The 22,322-nt window shown below is 42.1% G+C and overlaps 1 protein-coding gene across 2 annotated transcripts in view; it reads left to right on the forward strand.

Annotated features, from left to right (window-relative positions):
• The window catches only part of TBC1D23 (TBC1 domain family member 23), a 92,245-nt gene that overhangs the window by 27,265 nt on the left and 42,658 nt on the right, over window positions 1-22,322 (forward strand). For both annotated transcript variants that reach the window (XM_089682963.1, XM_089682964.1), the window contains exons 2-3: window positions 9,567-9,678; window positions 22,192-22,297. In XM_089682963.1, coding sequence (XP_089539089.1) covers window positions 9,567-9,678; window positions 22,192-22,297 — 218 coding nt within the window. The remainder of the gene's footprint in view (window positions 1-9,566; window positions 9,679-22,191; window positions 22,298-22,322) is intronic.

Raw genomic sequence — 22,322 nt, forward strand, 5'->3', positions numbered from 1 at the left:
TATTAGGGTGAAATCATATCGCAGTGCAGAGCAGCAGGAGCGATTCACTGCTTTGGTTGCTCTGCACTAGGGGGCAGTGCAGTGCATGATTCAGCATATCACATCCTCCCCCCCCCCCCCCCCTTTTTTTTTGTTTTGTACAAGCTTTAAATGAAGTGGACAGTACAAAAAGTACACAATACACTGCAATGTCAGGCAGCGCGATGATCTGCTCAGCATAAATCTTTATCCCAAAAGGAAAAACATTTTGCTCTGTAACTCTGCTGGAGAGTATGTGCTTTTGAAGACAGACCTACTGACTTGATCACTAGATGAAAATAGAAGAAAGCAAGCCAAAAAAAGAAAACTAATGCAGCCATCACATCTAAGAAATTATAAATTTCAGTAGCTGGAGCTGCAGGATCGTGTGACTGGACCAAATTAAAAAAAGGTATTATACAGACCTTTTTTTATTTTATTTATTTATTTTACAGATGGTATGCAGGATAGATAGAAGAAGTGAATATTTTTAGATATAGTTAGGCTTTTCTTACACTTTAATGAGCATTTTACAAGGCTGCACAATTTTAAACCCCATCAGGGCCCCTAGACCAGTGGTCGGCAAGCCGCGGCTCGCGAGCCACATGCGGCTCTTTACAAACTTAAATGCGGCTCTTCTGCGTGCCAGGCGCCCGCTCCCCTCCCTCTTCTCGGGCGGCCGCCCGCACCCCTCCCCTCCCTCCTCTCGGGCGGCCGCCCCCCTCCCTCCTCTCGGGCGGCCGCCCCTTCCCCTCCCCTCCCTCCTCTCGGGCGGCCGCCCCCCTCCCTCCTCTCGGGCGGCCGCCCCTTCCCCTCCCCTTCCTCCTCTCGGGCGGCCTCCCCCCTCCCTCCTCTCGGGCGGCCGCCACAAAAGTCAGGACTCTGCAGCTGTCAGGATGTAGGCGGGGCAGCCAGGATGTAGGCAGGGCAGCGTGACGAACTCCTCTCCTCTCACAGTCCGCCCTGAAGACCAGAACGGCGCGGGAACACGGCGAGAGGAACGCGCGGAGCAAAGGTAAGTGAATTGACACAGGGGGGACTTACTATATGGGGGATGAATTACTATGGGGGATGAATTACTATAGGGGGGATGAATTACTATGGGGGATGAATTACTATATGGGGGATGAATTACTATGGGGGATGAATTACTATATGGGGGATGAATTACTATATGGGGGATTAATTACTATATGGGGAATGAATTAATATGGGGAATGAATTACTATAGGGGGGATGAATTACTATATGGGGGATGAATTACTATATGGAGAATGAATTAATATGGGGAATGAATTACTATATGGGGGATATATTACTATATGGGGAATGAATTAATATATGGGGGATGAATTACTATATGGGGGATGAATTACTATGGGGGATGAATTACTATATGGGGGATGAATTACTATGGGGGATGAATTACTATATGGGGGATGAATTACTATGGGGGATGAATTACTATATGGGGGATAAATTACTATATGGGGGATGAATTATGATGGGGATGAATTACTATGGGGGATGAATTACTATGAGGGATGAATTACTATATGGGGGATGAATTACTATGGGGGATGAATTACTATATGGGGGATGAATTACTATATGGGGGATGAATTACTATATGGGGGATGAATTACTATATGGGGGATGAATATGGGGGATGAATTACTATGGGGGATGAATTACTATATGGGGGATGAATTACTATGGGGGATGAATTACTATGGGGGATGAATTACTATGGGGGATGAATTACTATATGGGGGATGAATTACTATATGGGGGATGAATTACTATGGGGGATGAATTACTATATGGGGGATGAATTACTATATGGGGGATGAATTACTATATGGGGGATGAATTACTATGGGGGATGAATTACTATGGGGGATGAATTACTATATGGGGGATGAATTACTATATGGGGGATAAATTACTATATGGGGGATAAATTACTATATGGGGGATGAATTACTATGGGGGATGAATTACTATGGGGGATGAATTACTATGGGGGATGAATTACTATGGGGGATGAATTACTATATGGGGGATGAATTACTATATGGGGGATGAATTACTATGGGGGATGAATTACTATATGGGGGATGAATTACTATATGGGGGATGAATTACTATATGGGGGATGAATTACTATATGGGGGATGAATTACTATGGGGGATGAATTACTATATGGGGGATGAATTACTATATGGGGGATGAATTACTATATGGGGGATGAATTACTATGGGGGATGAATTACTATATGGGGGATGAATTACTATGGGGGATGAATTACTATGGGGGATGAATTACTATATGGGGGATGAATTACTATATGGGGGATGAATTACTATGGGAGATGAATTACTATGGGGGATGAATTACTATATGGGGGATGAATTACTATGGGGGAGGAATTACTATATGGGGGATGAATTACTATATGGGGGATGAATTATTTGGGGGATGAATTACTATATGGGGGATGAATTACTATGGGGGATGAATTACTATGGTAGATGTATTTTCAGTTTTAAAAATGTGGCTCTCAAAATAAATTTCAATCGTGGTTTTGGCGAGATTTGGCTCAGTTGAAAAAAAAGGTTGCCCACCACTGCCCTAGACTATAGTCTTAAAAAGGAGAACTTAACCTTTGAAGTAGAACTGTGATGTGTGATAGTGATCACATAAAAAATCATGTATTTCCTAAACTGGGTACACGGATCGAAAATCAGGCTGGTTCAGTAGAGACTGGACAAATTTTCATCTGTGTGTAGTTCTCTCTGTTCCACAGAAGCTGTTTGTGTGGATTGGATGCAGGAATCTGTTTGTTGTGTGTTTTTGTTTTTTTTTTCTTCTATCCAGCTGGCTGGCTGTACCCAGCTTTAGTGGCAAATCACTATAACAAAAGGGGGTCATTGCAGTGAAACAAATTTGGCCATCTAAAATCAGCCTTAGATGTTGGCTGTATAGTAACACTATAAAAGTGTTCATAGTTTTTTACATGCATCAAGTGCTTGTATGATCTCATTGTAAGCTGTAGTCAGCCTGGAAAAACCAGCTTGGTACCTTACTAAAATAAGATGGAGGAGTTTTCTTCCCATGGATGGAGAAATTATCTATAATATGTAGATACTATACCACCTTTTTTTCAAATCTATAAATAACATATTCGATAAAAGCAAAGTTCTGATAATATAGTGGTTTAATAAGCATCTAGATATACTTTGTCTTTTTCCTATTCATTCATGTTTATTTTATAAAAACTTGTAGATCTTTTTCTATCTGAAAGTCATAGTTTCTACAAGTTAATATGCGTTGAGACCTTGTCACGATAAATGAATATCCGGGTAGCACAGTCTGCCAGCTTACAAAATTATTAATGAGGTAAAAGACTAGAAGTGATAGACTTGCTTTTAATTCAGAAGATAGACGTATTTTTTACAGAAATGCTCTATAATCATTTTAGGAATGTCTAAGCTCTGTGCACAGATCTGATGTGACCTGAAGGAATATTGTAGGGCCGTCTTCATAGCATTTCGCTGGCAGGGCACTTTGAGACGTATTAAAAGATGACATCCCATAAATCCAATACACCGCGTTCTCTACAGAGAGGATAAAATGTGAATCTTTTATTGATCTTTCCCATCTGCAGGCTACCTCAAAAAGGCTTGTTCTATGTGTTGCTTCAGTCTGAGTAACATTTAAAGGGCCTAAATGCAAATTTCCTAATGAAGAAGACCCTAGAAAGCTATGTTAATGTAACCTAGATGTAATTGAAAACATATCAGTTTAATAAGACAGCACTTAAAACAGTGGTGTGCCAAGTGGGGCAGCCATTAGTCTCTTTTTTCTTCAGTTTGTAGCCATTAAAGTTGATGAAACCTAATCAGTGATTACGTGGTACTGTATGTTTCACTTTGGTTTTTTTTCTAGTTGATTAATCTGGTCTTGGTTGCCCATAAAGCATTTTATGGATATAAGGCAGCTTGTACAGTCAGGTCCATAAATATTGGGACATCGACACAATTCTAACATTTTGGCTCTATACACCACCACAATGGATTTGAAATGACATGAACAAGATGTGCTTTAACTGCAGACTGTCAGCTTTAATTTGAGGGTATTTACATCCAAATCAGGTGAACGGTGTAGGAATTACAACAGTTTGCATATGTGCCTCCCACTTGTTAAGGGACCAAAAGTAATGGGACAGAATAATAATCATAAATCAAACTTTCACTTTTTAATACTTGGTTGCAAATCCTTTGCAGTAAATTACAGCCTGAAGTCTGGAACGCATAGACATCACCAGACGCTGGGTTTCATCCCTGGTGATGCTCTGCCAGGCCTCTACTGCAACTGTCTTCAGTTCCTGCTTGTTCTTGGGGCATTTTCCCTTCAGTTTTGTCTTCAGCAAGAGAAATGCATGCTCAATCAGATTCAGGTTAGGTGAATGACTTGGCCATTGCATAACATTCCACTTCTTTCCCTTAAAAAACTCTTTGGTTGCTTTTGCAGTATGCTTTGGGTCATTGTCCATCTGCACTGTGAAGCGGCGTCCAATGAGTTCTGAATCATTTGGCTGAATATGAGCAGATAATATTGCCTGAAACACTTCAGAATTCATCCTGCTGCTTTTATCAGCAGTCACATCATCAATAAATACAAGAGAACCAGTTCCATTGGCAGCCATACATGCCCACGCCATGACACTACCACCACCATGCTTCACTGATGAGGTGGTATGCTTAGGATCATGAGCAGTTCCTTTCCTTCTCCATACTCTTCTCTTCCCATCACTCTGGTACAAGTTGATCTTGGTCTCATCTGTCCATAGGATGTTGTTCCAGAACTGTGAAGGCTTTTTTAGATGTCGTTTGGCAAACTCTAATCTGGCCTTCCTGTTTTTGAGGCTCACCAATGGTTTACATCTTGTGGTGAACCCTCTGTATTCACTCTGGTGAAGTCTTCTCTTGATTGTTGACTTTGACACACATACACCTACCTCCTGGAGAGTGTTCTTGATCTGGCCAACTGTTGTGAAGGATGTTTTCTTTACCAGGGAAAGAATTCTTCGGTCATCCACCACAGTTGTTTTTCGTGGTCTTCCGGGTCTTTTGGTGTTGCTGAGCTCACCGGTGCGTTCCTTCTTTTTAAGAATGTTCCAAACAGTTGTTTTGGCCACGCCTAATGTTTTTGTTATCTCTCTGATGGGTTTGTTTTGTTTTTTCAGCCTGATGATGGCTTGCTTCGCTGATAGTGCCAGCTCTTTGGATCTCATCATGAGAGTTGACAGCAACAGATTCCAAATGCAAATAGCACACTTGAAATGAACTCTGGACCTTTTATCTGCTCATTGTAATTGGGATAATGAGGGAATAACACACACCTGGCCATGGAACAGCTGAGAAGCCAATTGTCCCATTACTTTTGGTCCCTTAACAAGTGGGAGGCACATATGCAAACTGTTGTAATTCCTACACCGTTCACCTGATTTGGATGTAAATACCCTCAAATTAAAGCTGACAGTCTGCAGTTAAAGCACATCTTGTTCATTTCATTTCAAATCCATTGTGGTGGTGTATAGAGCCAAAAATTTTAGAATTGTGTCGATGTCCCAATATTTATGGACCTGACTGTATATTAAACAAACTCCATTAAAGAGATGGCAGAAGCCTGGTTGTTGTGGATAATACTGTCAGGCTTATTTTATTAAGGAGCACAGCTTTTCTTCTTAACCTATATAGCATTGGTTGTGACTATCATCTTTTTTTAGCTGCATTTTTATAAACATCTCCTGGTATACCATTAAAGTGATATTAAAGGCAATTTTATTTGAAAATAAACATGTTATACTTACCTGGTTTTGCACAGAGCATCCCCGATCCTCCTCCTCTCGGGTCCCCCGCCGGCGCTCCTGGCCCCTCCCTCCTGTCGAGTGCCCCCAAAGCAAGCAGCTTGATAAAGGGCACCTAAGATCTTAAAGGCATATTTGCCATTTTTTGCTGATGACTTCTTTCTGAATATTTGTATCCAAAAAATTTTATTTATTATAGGTAAATGACCCGGAAGTGATTCCCCCTCTTTTTTCCTTGGTAAATCCCTTGTGTTTTGAGCTAAGTTATTGTCACCTTTCCAGTTCTTTTCAGTAACTGGACTTGGCAATACAAACAGTAAGTGATGTTCTGGTATATCGTGATTTTTTACATTACTTACATTTGCACGTGATATTATTTATTCCAGCACGGCACTGTCCTGTTTGTATCTGTGTGCAAACCGCTGCAGGTTCGCCATTGGTTTGTTTGGGAGGGACCTCTCCAGGAGACGTTTGGGCAGTTTCTCTTATCTCTTTTCCTTGCACTATATTATTATCTATGTCGTGAGGGGCTTGTGAATACTCTCTAGTGCATCATGAGAATTTACACTTTTGAGTTTGGGTTGGTCCACGTGTGCTTTTTCTGCCTCTACATGGCGCTATTTAAGTGTTCTATCATACTTTAATCGTTTGGAAAAAAAATCCTTATGAACAAAGATGTATATTGATATGTATGTTTGTTACAGATGTCATGCCTCTTTGAGCACCTCTGAGGAAGAGACGACGCTTAGTCTTGAAGTGCGTCGGGTAAAACATTTGCATGACCAAGCTGTCATTATTAACACTATGTCACACTATGTCATTTACCGCCATAATCTATGTATTTACACTTGTCTTTTTTTAAGATTGTATAAAATAAAATTGAGCATCCTGTTTTAACTGCTGATTTAGTAGTCTATTTACAAATCTGTGCCTTCAAAGTCCCAGCCAGTAGAGGACCTTTCCCCCTTCTTTGTCTATACTTCTAGGGATGTTGGCACCCCTTGTATTGTATCCACCCCTCTCCGTAGGGGCACCTAAGCAGACTCACTCCCGAGTTGCTGCTCTGCATGTCTATTCACACACAGAGCCGCAGCTCGGCCCTGTCCCCTCTTTGTCCTCTTTGGCTCACTGGCTGTGATTGACAGCAATAGGAGCCAATGACTCCCACTGTTGTCTAGGCTAATGAGGAGGGAGAGTCGCATGCACATTGCTGGATCGCGATGTGGCTCAGGTAAGTATTATGGGGAGCTGCTGCACACAGAAGGTTTCTTACCTTCATGCATAGAGTGCATGAGAGTATAAAGCCAAGAGCCTTTACAACCACTTTAAGTCTGATATGGCTTTAACTAGTCTATAATAGCATTCGCCTCCATAGCCATGTTCACATGGCCAATAACTTGAGAGCCCCATGCAGAACTGTATTTTGCTGGCACAGGGATACACAGGTCTTGCATACATCCCTGTGCTGGCAGTCCGTAGGTGTCTATTGGGACATGCAGTTGCACAGACACAGCTGCTGTGTCCCAATGTGACATCCATGAAGGTGAGGTTGGATGGCCCCGAACTCACCCAAGGTGATTTCAGGGACTTGCACAGATGACACATCTGTGGTACTGCCGGCTGGGGATGCACGCAACACCTGTTCCGGTAAAACATGACCCTGCATGGGGCATGCAAGTTATTGGCAGTGCGAACAAGGCCTGTGAAAATATGTTGTAACGGAGATAAGAAGTGGGGGAACTTTGGTGGAAGGGGAAGGAGCCAATCAACCATATTTGTCTCTATGAAGCATTTCTCGACTGACTTGGCAGTAAAGGATCATGGAAATTTGGTGAGCCTTTTATTTGCTTATTGGGCACAGTGCATCAAGGTGGAAGAGTTTGGGACATGTGATGTGTGACACCGACTTTTTTGGAACTGTTTTTCATTAACTGAGTTTGTACAATGTCACATTTTTGTGTATTATATACAGTATATTATTAATCGGATGGGTTTTTTAACACTGATTTGTGACATGATTGTCTTTTTTAGATTGGTGTTTTCAACATTTATAGTTTTAAGTTTAGATCACTATATACCACAAGATGTTCACCATATCAGCTGTTGGGTCTTTATTTGTATTCTATGATGCTGGTTTACTTATGTATTTGTTTTGTGTAATAAGTAGTTTGGTACTTTTTGTTTGGAGATTTGTTGGTAGTTTTATTTGCAATATGTTTGAAAAACCGCATAATGTAGATCTAAGCCCTAACTATTTATAATTTCCATTTTTAAATCTATTTTTGTATCTCCTTGCTCCTGATACTGTCCAGCCCTCTTGAAGCCACTTCCTGTCTAAATGCATTCATTTCAGCATCTGCTGTACATCATTGCTCTGTAGTGGCCTCTTGATGGTGACATGGGTGGACCATACCACATAGCTGCTTGTACACTCCACTGGGTGAAGGGGCGACAAAATAGAGAGAGAGTTGTCACCCTATAACAGGAAGTGCCTAAAAAAGGCAGGATCAACAAGTATTTTATTGAAAACTACAGATTGAAAATAGCTTTTGAAATTAGATTAACATGTAAAATATAACCAATATTTTGGAGATTGGGTTTAATTCTACTTTAAATGGCAATCAGTAGGAAACCTTGAAGCACACTCCCATACTTGCAAAGTGTTATTGGCCATACCAAGAGCTACCATGGCAGATCTGCCATTTTGAAAATACATTTGAAATATTCAGTGACACTTCATACACACTTGCTGTCTTCTTTCTGTTAAGCCCCCACCTCTTTCTTTACAGAGACATTGCAGCTGGTCCAAAACTCTGCCCTGCCATGGCATGGACATTGGTATTCATACAGATCGTTTTTACCACTGGTTATATAATGTGTTATGTTTGACATGTTCTGGCAAAGGTATTAACAGTTGATCCTCCATGTAGACATTTTCTCTTTGGTGTATGAGGGAGCCATTCAGCTTTTTACATCAGCTGTGACATAACAGGAGAAAGCAAGACTGAACTGCCAATCTGCAACACATTAATATATTTGCATCAGCTATGCTATGATACGTTCACGGAGCTGATTGTGTTGTAGACCCTTACTGGACTGTTTGGCCAAAAAAAAAAAATTAAAAATCCCAAAAAACACAAGGGAAATCTGTACGTTTTTCTGGTTTCATCCTGCACTTCTCAGTCATCCAAACCTCCCACCACCACTAATATTCTCCCCACTACTGTGTACTCTTGTATCAAGATTGCAAGCAAACGTCAATTGGTGAACTCCATTTTATCCAATCATTTTTACAGACATTGTCACTGGTCCCCTTGCTGTTACCACTCTCCTCACTACAGTGGCAAAGATGGTGCTCTTGTATGAGCTCAGGACCTTAGTAAAGTAATTATTAAATTCCAATTCACTAGTCTCTTCTGCAAGAATGGAATCTGCCACTTCCCTCCTGAATATAGTAGCAGAATTTACAGGCTCTTGCAAGAAGTTACCCATCTTTTGACTTCTCTTAACAGGTCCATCAAACTAAATTTTTTTCTACAATGTATAAGCCATCTGAGATATTTGTTTTCCCTAATGTAGTGCATACAGCTGTAAAAAGTTTGCTTCAATAAAGTTTGCATCTTTTCTAGTGATAAATGCAGTGTTAAAGTGTGGCCTTTTTATGTTCATAGGGTAACAGATCTAGCCGAGGCTCTGGAGGCAGGTGGCTGTGACCTGGAGACTGCAAGAAATATTATTCAAGGACGACCTGTTCCTTCAGATCTCAGGGCAAAAGTGTGGAAGGTAAGCAGTCTGGATACTACTTTTCGTTGTATAAAATCTAGCAGATTTTTTTCTGTCTTGTGATAGGTAAAATATATTCTAATTCTTTTAACGGTTTCAAAATTTGAAAAACCCCTGACATACTTATGTAAATACACAGTGCATAAAATAGAACTTGTTTTAGTAATGGCATAACAGTAGTTTTTGTGGACATGTTTGGTCATAATGTTAATATACATTAGATATACAGGTGAAACTCGAAAAATTAGAATATCGTGCAAAAGTTCATTTATTTCAGTAATGCAACTTAAAAGGTGAAACTAATATATGAGATAGACTCATTACATGCAAAGCAAGATAGTTCAAGCCGAGCTTACCTGAGCCCCCTCTCAATCCAGCGATGTGCCTCAGTTGTCCCGGGTCTCTCTCTTCTCATTGGCTGAGACGCAGGAGCCATTGGCTCCCATTGCTTTCAGTCATCCACTGAGCCAGTGAGGGGAGAGCGTGGGTGGGGCTGAGCAACGGCTCTGTGTCTTATGGACGCATAGAGTGGGGCTCGGAGCAAGCACGCAGCAGTGCCCCCAAAGTAAACAGCTTGCTATTTAGAGCACTGGTGAAGGGGGAGGAGCCAGAAGCACCACCGGGGGACCTGAGAAGAAGCAGAGGATCAGGGCTGCTCTGTTCAAAACCATTGCAAAGAGCAGATAAGTATGATACATGACTAAAACAAACGAAGCTTTAATATCACTTTAAGGTACCTTATCACCTAAAAGAATGCTTTCACCTTTGTGCACTTTTTTTTTTTCCTCTAAATTCCAGCTCCCCTGTGTACCAATATAGCATTAATGTACTTCCTTTGCTGAAATTCAAAACCTTTATGTCAGTGTCCAGAGGGCTGTATAAAAATAGCTTCTCCGTTACTTCTGCCTTACTTCTTGCAGAGACTTTAGGTCATGACACAGGAAGGAATTGACCAGCTGACCTCATTAGCACACTCCCTACATCATCTATCCTCCTACCTCCCACCCACTTCCAGGTGCATGATTAATAAATGAAATACAATCAGTCAGTGATCACTGTTCTCACTAAATACACAGGCATCGATTTTTTTTTTTTTTCTACCTTAACTTTCATTTTGCATAGATCATTCATTCGGCAGTATGTGCTGAGAGATCAGATATCGGCCTACAGTTACACGAAAAAGTATGTGAACCCCTTGGGAATACGTGGAGTTTTGCATGAATTGGGCATAAAATGTGCTCTGAACGTCATCTAAGTCACAACAATAGAAGAACACAGTCTGCTGAACATAATACTATATAAACATTAGATGTTGCCATGGTTTAATTGCACATAACATGTAAACATTCACAGTGCAGGGAGGAAAAAGTATATGAACCTTTGGACTTAACTGGTTGACCCTCCTTTGGCAGCAATAACCTCAACCAAACGTTTCCTGTAGTTGCAGATCAGACCTGCACAACGATCTGGAGTAATTTTGGACCACTCCTCTTCACAAAACTGTTTCAGTGTAGCAATATTCTTGGGATGTCTGGTGTGAACATCCAGGTGCTCTTTTGCAAACTTCAAACATGCTGCAATATTCTTTTTGGACAGCAATGGCTTCCTCCGTGGTGTCCTCCCATGTACTCCATTCTTGTTTAATGTTTTCCTTATTGTAGATGTGTCAACAAAAATCTACATCGTAGAATTTTTTGTAATATAACGCAGAGAAGCCGTTGGGTCTAGGAATCTTTTGCGTCTCAAGTGTTTTGATTGCTGCAAGGACCTCTGAGACGGTAATATCAGTCTTCATTTTATCTGGCATAGAGTAGGATAGTCTGGGAAGATGAATGTCATGTAAAAAGACATCTGCCAAGTCCTTGAGAAAAGATTGTGGGCTTTACTATAACGTGGACAAGACTGAAGGAAAGGTATCCACAATTTTGGAGTGGTTGGCTGTAATGACCTTATTGGGTAAGCATAACCTGATCGGTTTGGTATCTTGGGTATGGGCCTTAAGAAGGTTGGCCAGCATCGGGCCTGGTTTGTTGGCACAGGCCATAAATATTATTATTTATGTCGGGATCATCTGAGCTGTTTTTCTGCCTTATCGTGGAGAAGGTTAAGTTCCACCCTAGTAGCTTCCAATTGTTTGCGCAGAGAGACAGAGTGAGACGCCTTAAATTGAGTTTCCAACTGTGTAAGGCGGGAGGACAAAGTTGCCACTCGGGAGACATTCTCCCTCTTCTTGCAGGATGCTAGTTGTATAAGTTTTCCTCTAAGTGTGACTTTGTGAGCTTCCCACAAAATCGTGGGGGATTAAGCCACTACAGTATTGTCAATGAAGTAAGTGGAGATAGAGTCCTGGATGGCTCCCATCCTCTTGTTAAATAACAGGGAGTCGTTAAGGCACCAGGAATAGTGTTGAGGGGCAGAAGTCAGCGATTTTACAGGTAAGTAAAAGTGATGAGTAATCATACCATGGTGTAGAAAGGATCTTGACCTTAACCGTTTTCATACAGGGCACTTTTACCCCTTCCTACCGAGGCCATTTTTCAGGTTTCAGCGTTCTCACACTTTGAATGACAATTGCACGGTCATACAACATTGTACCCAAAGTAAAATGTTATCATTTTCTTCACACAACTAGAGCTTTCTTTTGGTGGTATTTAATCACCACTGGGTTTTTTATTTTTTGCTAAATTAACAAAAAAAGACCGAAAATTTGGAAAAAATAACATGTTTTTCTTTGTTTCTGTTATAAAAGTTGGCAAATAAATAATTGTTCTTTATAAATTTAGGCCAAGATGTGTTCTGCTACATGTCTTTGGTGAAAATAACCCAAATTAGGATGTGTTTTTTAATTTGTAGGAAAGTTATAGAGTTCACAAACTATGGTATAGATCTGAATATTGATCAATCCTGAAGTACTGACAGCCAATATAATTTCTTGAGGTCCAAGAATGTCAGAACAGTACAGATATCCTCCAAATGACAGTCCGACGTACTTCATAAGAGGCATGTCAAGTTTTCTGAAGTTGTATTTTTTTTGTCATTTTTTGGAAAATTAAAAAATTAAAAAAAGAATTTTCACTATTTTTTTTTACATACTGTCACCAGTGCAGTACAGCATCATCATATAACTGGCATGGCGGTGATCAGGGACACTGACTGGTGACAGTATGAAATTTAAAAAAAAATTTTTTTTTTTTTGTATTATTTTTAATTTTTTTTTATATTTTTTTCTTTTTTTTAAGATTTATTTTTTCATATTTCACTATGACCAAAGTAGTACAATGTTACCATAGTAACATTGTACTACTTTGGGGAAGTGATCAGTATTTTTTTTTTTTACACAATTTGCGTTACAGCAAAGAATTACTTTGCTATAAGCAAGCATTTACCTGAATGACATTGATTCATTCAGGGTTTTTTCTTTTTTTGTGCTTAGCTGTGATTTGGCCACGGCTAATCACATGACGCAGCTGGGCTGTGATTGGCCCAGCTTGTGCATGTGATCGCTGTGACCATTCACAGCTAGACACACTAGTATACAATGGATGGCATGAATGAAGCCATCCATTGTATACAACTGTCATGTGACACAGCAGGTCACATGGTACCAGCAACGGGGCCGGTACTCAGATCTGTCATCGGCCGTGTCCGAGGTACACGGCCGGTGACAGATCGCACGGCTCTGCAGACGTGCAAACTGCGCATGCACGAAATGTTGCCATATGGCGTCCACCCGGAACGCTGAGGGATTTTGCCGGCCGCCAATCGGCCATTGGCTGGGCGGCAAGAGGTTAAGGATGTCCAGGATGAAAGTTTGAGGAATGAAAAAATGGTCTGTTCGTTTGTGAGTTAGCTTCTGTAGAGACTTGGGAGAGGCCCACCGAGGGGGATCTGTCTAACTGCCTGTTCAGTACCATATTACTGTCCCCCATCATGATCAGAGTGCCCTTCCTGTGCGAAGAAATTACATTAAGTGAGAAAAAAATTGGGACTGATGAATGTTGGGGGCATAATAGTTAACTATGGTCACTTTAAAGTCTAAGGTTGTCCCCTGTAGTATTAAATAGGGTCTGTGATCTCAAGGGAGCATATGAAGGGAGAGCTTTTATGAAATGCTAAGATGCCTCTCCACTTTTCCTCAAAGGTCGCCTGGAACACCTGGGGGTAGTTTTTTGTGGAGATATTTGGGGAAGGAGGAAGTGGAAAATCAGGTTTCTTGCAATCATATAACATGGCCTCGATGTGAGGCATAGTAATTAAAGGCACAGTTACATTTCCAGGGGGAGTTAAATCCCTGTACATTATGGGACACCTCAACAAATTTGGAGGTAGCTATCATGGTGGGTAGAATGTAAAGTAGCTAGAAGACACAGTAAAGTTTCAACCCGGCTCAAATATAGTAGACATAGGTGTTTCGACATCCAGAAAAAAATAGGAAAGAAGAGAGGATTGGGAGGAGGGGTGCAGTAAGGGAAGGAATAGTAGGCTCAACTGCAGGGGTGTCAAAGACGAAAAAAGAAATCAATGGCGGTGATTGTATGCACTGCCATAGTTGGGGTGTCGCCAAAGCTGACCAGCGCACATTGTAGTATATGATCAAAAAACATGTTAGACAAAAGTAGCAAAGCTATTGCCTGACCTTAGGGGAAAGGGGGAAGGAAAGGGAGAAGAGAAAAAAAAAGGGTGATGGGAATGAGGGGAAAAAAGCACATGAATAGCAAAACACACTTATGTGTGTACTCGTAAGCAGGTACAGATAGTACCAATGAAAATAATGTGAGAGGTTGCTGCCCATCCAAGTGGGGCCAAAGGCAATATAGTTAGCAGGGTCCAACACCCATGATCTAGAGTAACCTAGTGGTTGAAGTCTTAAGTTGGCTGAGTTGTGAGAACCTACAGCCCAGCCCCTATGAAGTGGGACAAATAGAAGATTGTGAAACACTAGAAGGTCTCCAAGGATGGCAGCGAGCGCTCAGAAGTAAATAAAAAAACACAGTAACACGTATATTGAGGGACGGAAATCTAAGACCATAGTCCTAAACATGCATGGAGACTTAGTATGTTCAGGTCTACAGGACTGTGTAGGTGACTCTAGGGCAAAGAAAAGATGGAGGAATTGGGGGAAATCAGTCTTCATGCAGGACTTCGCATCTAGAAGTTGACCTAGTCTGCTTAGGTGCAGGACGTCGTCTTTGAGGAAGAGGTTCCCAAAGAGGAATGAGGCAAGGAGACTTGTGGGAGGATGATTGAGAAGCCTGTGAGCAGTAGATATTGGGAGCATGAGTTGCAGCTTGGTAAGGACTTCCTGGGCTTCTTCCAGCATGATGAAAGCGTAAGGATGGCCTCGAAAGGAGAAGGTTAGTTTGAGTGGAAATTTCCAGCGATATTTTATACAGTGGTTTTGTAATGTCTGGACAAAGGGCTTCAACTCCTTGTGTCTCAGGAGTGTTCGCAGAGCAAGATCAGAGAATATTTGATATTTGTGGGATTGAAAAGTCAGCTCCCTCTTAAACCAGGCCGCTTGCATGACTGCCTCTTGCCTTTGTTTTGCAAAAAGCGAGTTTGACTATGATGTCGAGGGGGGCTCCGCCAGGCCTTTTCAGGCCTAAGGCCCTGTGGATCCGGTCGAATTTCAGTCTTTCAATTGAAGTGCTGGGAATGAGCTCCTGCAATAAGGTGGTTTCTGTGGAGTTGAAGTCCTCTATGGATTCAGGGAGACCCCTATTCCTGAAGTTATTTCCCCTGCTGCAGTTCTCTAAGTCCTCAAGTTTCTGGAGGGCGGAAGCTAGATCCAGTTTGATTGTGTCAATGTCTTGTTCATGGTTTTCGATCACCTAGATTGAATCTTCCAGTTTGTGTTCAAGATCATCGATATGAGATTCTATGTCCCTTATTTCTCAAGTGATCTTAGTAGTGAGTTGTTACGTTGCAGTATTCAGTTCCTGTTGAAGAAGTTTAACCTTTTCAAGGAAAGCTGAATCTCGAACCCTTGCTGCAGTGGGATCTGCAATTTGTGTTGCAGAGAGACTGTCGTTGGAAGAGTCGTCCAGTTGGGATACAGGCTCTTGGGACGAGAGTGGATGTTCAGGTGAAGGTTGCGGAGAGGCCATTTTAGATATGGGCCTTTTGGCAGGAATGGCCTTAGAGGAGCCCGCCACAAGCTTAGTTGGTTTGGCCGGAGTAGTAGTGGAACATTTCCCCATGGTCCCACCGTCCAGAGGCAGTTGTGGTCGTTAAGAAGAACTCCAAGGGGTGTCAAGGCTTGCAATACAGAGCTAGAGGTATCGAAATCATATGATATTAGGAAAAATGCTGAAAATGGAACTAGTGCCGGGGTCCGGCAGAGCGGAATCTGGACCTTGGACTTACTTGGTGGACAAGGAGCCGTGGATCCCCAGCGGGTCAAGAGGCAGGGATATCCTGTGGCTTACAGTGTGTTTCACCCTCCAGGGCTTGTAGGAAACAGGCGGCAGGCAGGAAACAGAGTGTAAGGGTAGGAAAAGGCAAGCTCAGGTTATGGCGGAAGAGCAGGGGACCCCAGGTGGAAGATTCAAGCAGGACATCACCAGCCTGTGGTGTGGAGTTGCCTCGGTGGTGGCGGGGATGTCCGTCCTTACCCGCCTTTGCAGTGAGCCCGAATCGGGGTCAGTAGGCTACAGTGGTATCCAAGCCCCTACGGGGATGTCGGCAGTTCCCTTTGTGGGGATGCAGTCCACCCACCAACTGTGGCCTTCTTTTCAGGCCTGCATGGCTATGGAGGCCCAGGGAGCCGGGAGCTGGCGTGGGGGAACAGCAGAGTGGATGGAGGCCTAGTTTCACTAGGGCAGACAGGCCGCAAGAGTTGGGAGGCAGTCAGGAACTCAGTCGTGGGGCAGGTGGGGAGCGGAGGCAGGCTGGGTGGGAATGCGGGCTGGTGAGGTGGCTGCGGGCCAGGGGTACTCACTCAGACCATGAGGTGATAGCAGCTGCCATCTTCCCCTGATTGTAGAGCAGTGCCTTCAGGGACCCGGCGATCTGCGCTTGCCAGACGCTCCAGGTAGGTCTGTGGGGTTCCCGAAGTGCCGGGGATGGGGGGTGCAGTGTCAGGTGCGTCTTTTAAAGATTCATGGGTGGTGTAGTGCGCCCGGGCAGTGAAAAGCTGTTCTAATGTGCGACCATCTTTGGAGGTTGCTCAACAGCGCCCCCTACAATTCTCCTCTTTTCAATACTACAGCTCTGTCCACATAGGCTGTTATCTGATCTATCTGCACATACTGCAAAATGAATGATCTATGCAAGATGAAAGTTAAGGTAGAAAAAATACATTGATGCCTGTTTAGTTATGCAGGCCATAGACGGTTCGTTTATCGGCCGATTTTTCGTCCGAAAGAATAATCGGCCGATTTTGCACTGTTAGTGGGGCAATGGCATCGGCCGATTTTCACGGTTCCTCCTCATTTCTTTTATCGTTCATGCTGGAAAATTTGTGAAAAACGGCCTTGTTATACCCAGCGCTGTGGATAAGGTAAGACAGGGTTTTCTTGTAGTTAGAATCTGGGTCCTGATTTTAAACAACACTATGCAATTTAGTGGATGGAGTATTTGGGTGTTTTTCATTTTATTGTGGTACCTCTAACGTTTTATCTCAAACGCTTCTCGATGAGCAGTTTTAAAATTTGTGATTATCCCTCCTATCTAAACTTAGTCTTAGAAGGAACAGGTAACTATGCTACGATTCCCACATTTTCTACTCGCACGTTCCACCAAGAACACGTGCAGTACATTGCTGCATTCCTCAAGCCAGCTTCTAGACATTCAGCCACAGGAACTCAGTCAGCACTTGGGTTACACCAGCTTCTTTTCTGAACATGCAAATAAAAAAAACATCTGGTTTTGACCTCTGACTACCTCATTAGCAATGGCTGATAGGTACAAGGAAACTGGGACAAAAGAGCCAAATAGCATGTGTTTCACAGACGGCCTAAAGCAGTGGTTCTCAACCTTCCTAATGCCGCGACCCCTTAATACTGTTCCTCATGTTGTGGTGACCCCCAACCATAAAATTATTTACTCTTTACACATTGGAAATGTGTTGTTTGATGGTCTTAGGTGACCCCTGTGAAAGGGTCGTTCGACCCCCAAAGGGGTCGCGACCCACAGGTTGAGAACCACTGGCCTAAGGAAACACAACACTGCTCAGGTTCATAGCAGTTTCTTTGTCCCAGAGCAGTGTTCTATAGTTACTCTGAAACAAGATATACAGTCAGGTCCATAAATATTGGGACATCGACACAATTCTAACATTTTTGGCTCTATACACCACCACAATGGATTTGAAATGAAACGAAGAAGATGTGCTTTAACTGCAGACTGTCAGCTTTAATTTGAGGGTATTTACAACCAAATCAGGTGAACGGTGTAGGAATTACAACAGTTTGCATATGTGCCTCCCACTTGTTAAGGGACCAAAAGTAATGGGACAGAATAATAATCATAAATCAAAGTTTCACTTTTTAATACTTGGTTGCAAATCCTTTGCAGTCAATTACAGCCTGAAGTCTGGAACGCACAGACATCACCAGATGCTGGGTTTCATCCCTGGTGATGCTCTGCCAGGCCTCTACTGCAACTGTCTTCAGTTCCTGCTTGTTCTTGGGGCATTTTCCCTTCAGTTTTGTCTTCAGCAAGTGAAATGCATGCTCAATCAGATTCAGGTCAGGTGATTGACTTGGCCATTGCATAACATTCCACTTCTTTCCCTTAAAAAACTCTATGGTTGCTTTTGCAGTATGCTTTGGGTCATTGTCCATCTGCACTGTGAAGCGGCGTCCAATGAGTTCTGAAGCATTTGGCTGAATATGAGCAGATAATATTGCCCGAAACACTTCAGAATTCATCCGGCTGCTTTTGTCAGCAGTCACATCATCAATAAATACAAGAGAACCAGTTCCATTGGCAGCCATACATGCCCATGCCATGACACTACCACCACCATGCTTCACTGATGAGGTGGTATGCTTAGGATCATGAGCAGTTCCTTTCCTTCTCCATACTCTTCTCTTCCCATCACTCTGGTACAAGTTGATCTCGGTCTCATCTGTCCATAGGATGTTGTTCCAGAACTGTGAAGGCTTTTTTAGATGTCGTTTGGCAAACTCTAATCTGGCCTTCCTGTTTTTGAGGCTCACCAATGGTTTCCATCTTGTGGTGAACCCTCTGTATTCACTCTGGTGAAGTCTTCTCTTGATTGTTGACTTTGACACACATACACCTACCTCCTGGAGAGTGTTCTTGATCTGGCCAACTGTTGTGAAGGGTGTTTTCTTCACCAGGGAAAGAATTCTTTGGTCATCCACCACAGTTGTTTTCCGTGGTCTTCCGGGTCTTTTGGTGTTGTTGAGCTCACCGGTGCGTTCCTTCTTTTTAAGAATGTTCCAAACAGTTGTTTTGGCCACGCCTAATGTTTTTGCTATCTCTCTGATGGGTTTGTTTTGTTTTTTCAGCCTAATGATGGTTTGCTTCACTGATAGTGACAGCTCTTTGGATCTCATCTTGAGAGTTGACAGCAACAGATTCCAAATGCAAATAGCACACTTGAAATGAACTCTGGACCTTTTATCTGCTCATTGTAATTGGAATAATGAGGGAATAACACACACCTGGCCATGGAACAGCTGAGAAGCCAATTGTCCCATTACTTTTGGTCCTTTAACAAGTGGGAGGCACATATGCAAATTGTTGTAATTCCTACACCGTTCACCTGATTTGGATGTAAATACCCTCAAATTAACGCTGACAGTCTGCAGCTAAAGAACATCTTGTTCGTTTCATTTCAAATCCATTGTGGTGGTGTATAGAGCCAAAAATGTTAGAATTGTGTCGATGTCCCAATATTTATGGACCTGACTGTACCTATGCTCAAATGGGGTGTAGCCACATATTAACACCACAAATCCCAGAGGAACCCTCTGCACACTGCTAATTACCCTTTCCAGTAAACGTTGCAATAAAAAATAGTGATTTTTAGTTTACAGATATTGCAATACATGTTTAATCTGGCCAGCTGGGTCAAAGTAATCCCTCTGTGGCCAGTCCTACTCTGCTCTGCCAACGCAAATGCTACTGTGGACACAATGCCAACTTGGGGCAAACAGACACAAAGTGGGTTAGAGCGACTAGATTTAGGTCTGGCTACTGACCTGCTAGATAAATGCATGTACAAGTTATTGGGATTTGAGCACTGGTATATCTTGTTTCTGTTGCATAGCAGACCGGATTAGATTGGAGGTAGGCGGGTGTAAACGGACATAAGTCGGACAGGTGGACCTGATCGGACTCTTTGTGTGAAAGGGGTCTAATATAAAGCTGTGAACTGACTGGACAAGACTGCATCAGCAGCAGCCATGAGCTTGTTTTAACCCATTCACCACCATAATGTTTTTATAATTGCACATTAGTAGACAAATAGCTAAAGCCCAATCTGTCACATAGTTACATAGTCTGGCTGAAAAAAGACAAAAGTCCATCCAGTTCAACCACAAAAAAGAAAAAACAACAGTTATGATCCTACCTATACCCACAGTTGATCCAGAGGAAGGCAAAAAATCCAGCAAAGCATGATCCAATTTGCTCCTGCATGGGAAAAAATTCCTTCCTCATCCCCCGAGAGACAATCGGATATTTCCTGGATCAACTTTACATATAAATGTTAGTAAACAGTTATATTCTGTGTATCCAAGAAAGAATCCAGGCCTTTTTTAACCACTTGCCCTCCAGAGGATTTACCCCCCTTCCTCACCAGGCCATTATTTGCATTACGGCGCTGCATTACTTTAACTGACAATTGCGCAACGCTGCACCCAAATTAAATTTGTCCTTTTTTTCACCAATAATTGAGCTTTCTTTCGGTGGTATTTGATCGCCTGTGCGTTTTTTAAAACAATATTTTGGACTTTTTGCTATTAAACATATCCAGTAAAAAAATTAAAAAAATCAAATCTCATAAATTTACGCCAAAATGTATTCTGCTACATATCTTTGCTGAAAAAAAAATCCCAATACGTGGAAATTAATTGGTTTACGTGAAAGTTATTGCTTTTACAAATGGCGGTGTGTATATATACTGTGGTTTTTTTATTTTTTTTATTTTTACTAGCAATGGCGGCTATGCAGAGCCATACAAAGCAGTGTGCAGGAGCTGACAGGGAGGAGGATTGTTTTGTTTACTAAAAGTTCTTTCCCTCCCCCACAGGTCAGAGATCCTCCGTATTATATACCTGTAGCAATATTTCTGCTATGGGGTGGAGCTGAAGCAGTTAAAGCAATCCACTGAGCTGGCCAGAACCAACTCTGGAGGGGGGTTTATTCCACATTTTCACAGCTCTCACTGTGAAGAAACCTTTCCATATTTGGAGATTACATTTCTTTTCTTCCAGATGTAAAGAGTGCCCCCTTGTCCTCTGTGATGACCTCAGGGTGAATAACTCTACACCGAGTTCACTATAGGAACCACTGATGTATTTATACATGTTGATCATATCCCCCCTTAATCTCCTCTTCTCATGAGAGAACAAATTCAGTTCCTCTAATCTTTCCTCATAGCTGATCTCCTCCATGCCTCTTATCAGTTTGGTTGCCCTTCTTTGTACTTTCTCCAGGTCCCCAATGTTGTTTTTGCGAATTAGTGCCCAAAATTGAACTGCATATTCCAGATGAGGTATTACTAATGATTTGTACCGGGGTAATATGATATCTCTCTCTGGAGTCTATACCTCTATTAATACAAGAGAGGATTTTGCTTGCTTTAGAAACCACAGCTTGGCATTGCATGCCATTATTAAGCTTGTGATCTACCAGAACTCCCAGATCCTTCTCCACCATTGATTTCCCCAGTTGTACCCCCCCCCAGTATGTATGATGCATGCATATTCTTAGCCCCCAAGTGCAGAACCTTACATTTATCAACATTAAACCTCATTTGCCACATGTCACCCAATTAAACAGTACATTGAGGTCAGCTTGTAAGTTGGAGACCACCTTTTAAATTTTTTTTTATATATGTGTACTTCCGCATGTGAGAATTTATGCCTGATTTTTTTTTTTTTTCCTGGGAATGCAATAAAAATACATTTTTCTCCGTGGTATTTCTGCTCTCACACTGCAGCGCTCTATACTGGCACAGTGTAGTAACAGCACCCCTCTGGAAGTGTCCTCAATCAAACGTATTGCAAGGTGCCAGAGGGCTCGTGTCAGACCAGTTTTCTTACGAAGTGCTGATTATCGAGTGCACTAGATCTCATCCTGGTGTCTCTGAAGGTGGATACATACATACAATTCTTTTCCTTCAACCTGCAGGTTGAGGGGAAAAAATAACCTGTCAGATCCATGCATCAACACAAACGATGATGATGCAGGGATTTCTCCTGCTGAGACAGGTTGTTCATCAGATACATTGCTGATTATTGTATTCTAGATGTTGTCAGTATGATTATTTGATTTGGAATTAATGTATAATTAATGTATATTCTATTCTGACAGATTGCACTTAACGTGGCAGGAAAAGGAGACAGTCTAGCATCCTGGGATGATTCTCTTGATCTTCCAGAACAGCCTTTGATTCACAGTGCTTGCAAAAAACTTATAGGTGAGATTACAAATTCTTAGAATAA

The sequence above is a fragment of the Staurois parvus genome, unplaced genomic scaffold, assembly GCF_062004578.1.
Source record: "Staurois parvus isolate SC_StPar_1 unplaced genomic scaffold, SC_StPar_1.0 ptg000299l, whole genome shotgun sequence".
Taxonomy (NCBI): domain Eukaryota; kingdom Metazoa; phylum Chordata; class Amphibia; order Anura; family Ranidae; genus Staurois; species Staurois parvus.